Here is a 762-nt window from a genome sequence, read left to right as displayed (position 1 = left end):
GGTCACTTAGGCTTTTATATACATAGATAGATGTTCCTCCAACCTGGCCTGCGTGAGAGAAACTCACACAAGGAATGCTAACAATGGCTAAGACTTACTGAGGCCTTGGTAGGTGCCTGTTATGAGCACTTTCCATGTGCCAGGCCCTGCTCTGAACACGTACTTAGTGTGTATACTGATTGCGGTACACGGTATCATTCTCGTGTCCCAATGAGGACACCCAGGCACAGAGGGCTTAAGTAACTGCCCAAGAAGCACACTGCTTTCAGAGCCTATGTGTTGAACTCCTGGGCTACAGGGCTGTCTCCTGAAGCCCAAGCATCGATGCTGACCCTTTCCCCCTCCCCACCCCCTCCTCACAGAGCTTACAGCGCAGGATGGCCTCCTTGACTTGGCGGAAGCCTTGGTCGGGCCCCCGGCCGTCCACGAAGTACATGAAGCGGAGCTCGGCCGGGTAGGCGGCCCTGGCCAGGCCTGCGACGAGCAGGGGGATGGTGCGGCCTTCGGCCCCCGGGGCCTGGCTCAGGGCCTGCAGCATCTGGTACCTGCACCACGGGTCACTCAGGAAGCCGGGAGTGATGAACAGCACGCGGCAGTGGCTGCTGTCCAGCGCCCGGCACAGCTCGGACACGATGGCGCCGCCCGGGGCGGAGTCCCGCAGCTGCAGGAAGCAGCGCAGGCTGGCAGGGCTGTCCTCCAGGTAGGCCACCAACTCCTGCACAGCCGCCAGGTCCTCCTCGCTGTGGCACACGCACACGTCGT

The 762-nt window shown here is 61.2% G+C and overlaps 1 protein-coding gene across 1 annotated transcript; it reads right to left on the bottom strand.

Annotated features, from left to right (window-relative positions):
• Positions 1 to 18: 18 nt before the first annotated feature.
• On the bottom strand, positions 19 to 757 carry LOC102767941 (toll/interleukin-1 receptor domain-containing adapter protein-like; the record flags this gene model as incomplete). The annotated part of the gene is made up of 1 exon (XM_015557332.1): positions 19 to 757. A coding segment is annotated over one exon (465 nt), but the record flags the coding sequence as incomplete, so codon positions are not given.
• Positions 758 to 762: the final 5 nt, after the last annotated feature.

This window comes from Myotis davidii, unplaced genomic scaffold (assembly GCF_000327345.1).
Source record: "Myotis davidii unplaced genomic scaffold, ASM32734v1 C63179816, whole genome shotgun sequence".
Classification (NCBI taxonomy): domain Eukaryota; kingdom Metazoa; phylum Chordata; class Mammalia; order Chiroptera; family Vespertilionidae; genus Myotis; species Myotis davidii.
The sequence above is the reverse complement of the archived record's forward strand: the minus strand, read 5'-3'. Positions and strand labels throughout refer to the sequence as shown.